Source organism: Eimeria mitis, genomic scaffold (assembly GCF_000499745.2).
Source record: "Eimeria mitis Houghton genomic scaffold, Emh_scaff463, whole genome shotgun sequence".
Lineage (NCBI taxonomy): Eukaryota > Apicomplexa > Conoidasida > Eucoccidiorida > Eimeriidae > Eimeria > Eimeria mitis.
In genome coordinates, this window is record NW_013572938.1 from 19347 (window position 1) to 19926 (window position 580).

Below are 580 nucleotides of genomic sequence, written 5' to 3' on the forward strand. Positions count from 1 at the left end.
AGCAGCAGCAGCAGCAGTAGCTGCTGCTGCTGCAGCTGCAGCTGCAGCTGTAGCTGTTGCAACCGCTGCTTCGTATTCTCCCTGTGAACCCCCCTGCAAAACCTCAACCCCCAAACCCTAAACCCTAAACCCTAAACCCTCGGTGGCAATGGAGTCCGATGACGCAGAAGAGGCGCAGCCTCTGCTGTATGAACAGCTGAATTTGTTTCCCCCAAATTTATCTTTGCTTTGTTCTGATGGCCGCCAAGAGAACGAAGAAGAAGAAAAAAAAGAAGAAAACAAAGAACACAGCCCTCAGCAGCAGCAGCAGCAGCAGCAGCAGCAGCAGCAGCAGCAGCAACAGCAACAGCAACAGCAACATATGAATCCAGGTGCAGCGAGAACGTATATAATAATATTATAATAAAAGTAAAATAATATAAATATAACAATAAAAATAATAATATTATAATGTTTTTATTGTAGTAATAGTACACAGAGAATGGCGGCAGCTACTGCTGCTGGCACCAGCAGCAGCAGCAGCAGCAGCAGCAGCAGCAACAGCAGCAGTAGCAACAGCAGCAGCAGCAGCAGCAGCAGC

The 580-nt window shown here is 47.4% G+C and overlaps 1 protein-coding gene across 1 annotated transcript in view; it reads left to right on the forward strand.

The window, feature by feature from the left end:
- Positions 1 to 148: 148 nt before the first annotated feature.
- Positions 149 to 580, forward strand: part of EMH_0013130 (uncharacterized protein) — a gene marked incomplete at both ends in the record, with an annotated part of 775 nt that continues 343 nt past the window's right edge. Inside the window, 2 exons of the mRNA XM_013499750.1 lie at positions 149 to 371; positions 466 to 578. Of these exons, the coding sequence (XP_013355204.1) occupies positions 149 to 371; positions 466 to 578 (336 nt within the window). The remainder of the gene's footprint in view (positions 372 to 465; positions 579 to 580) is intronic.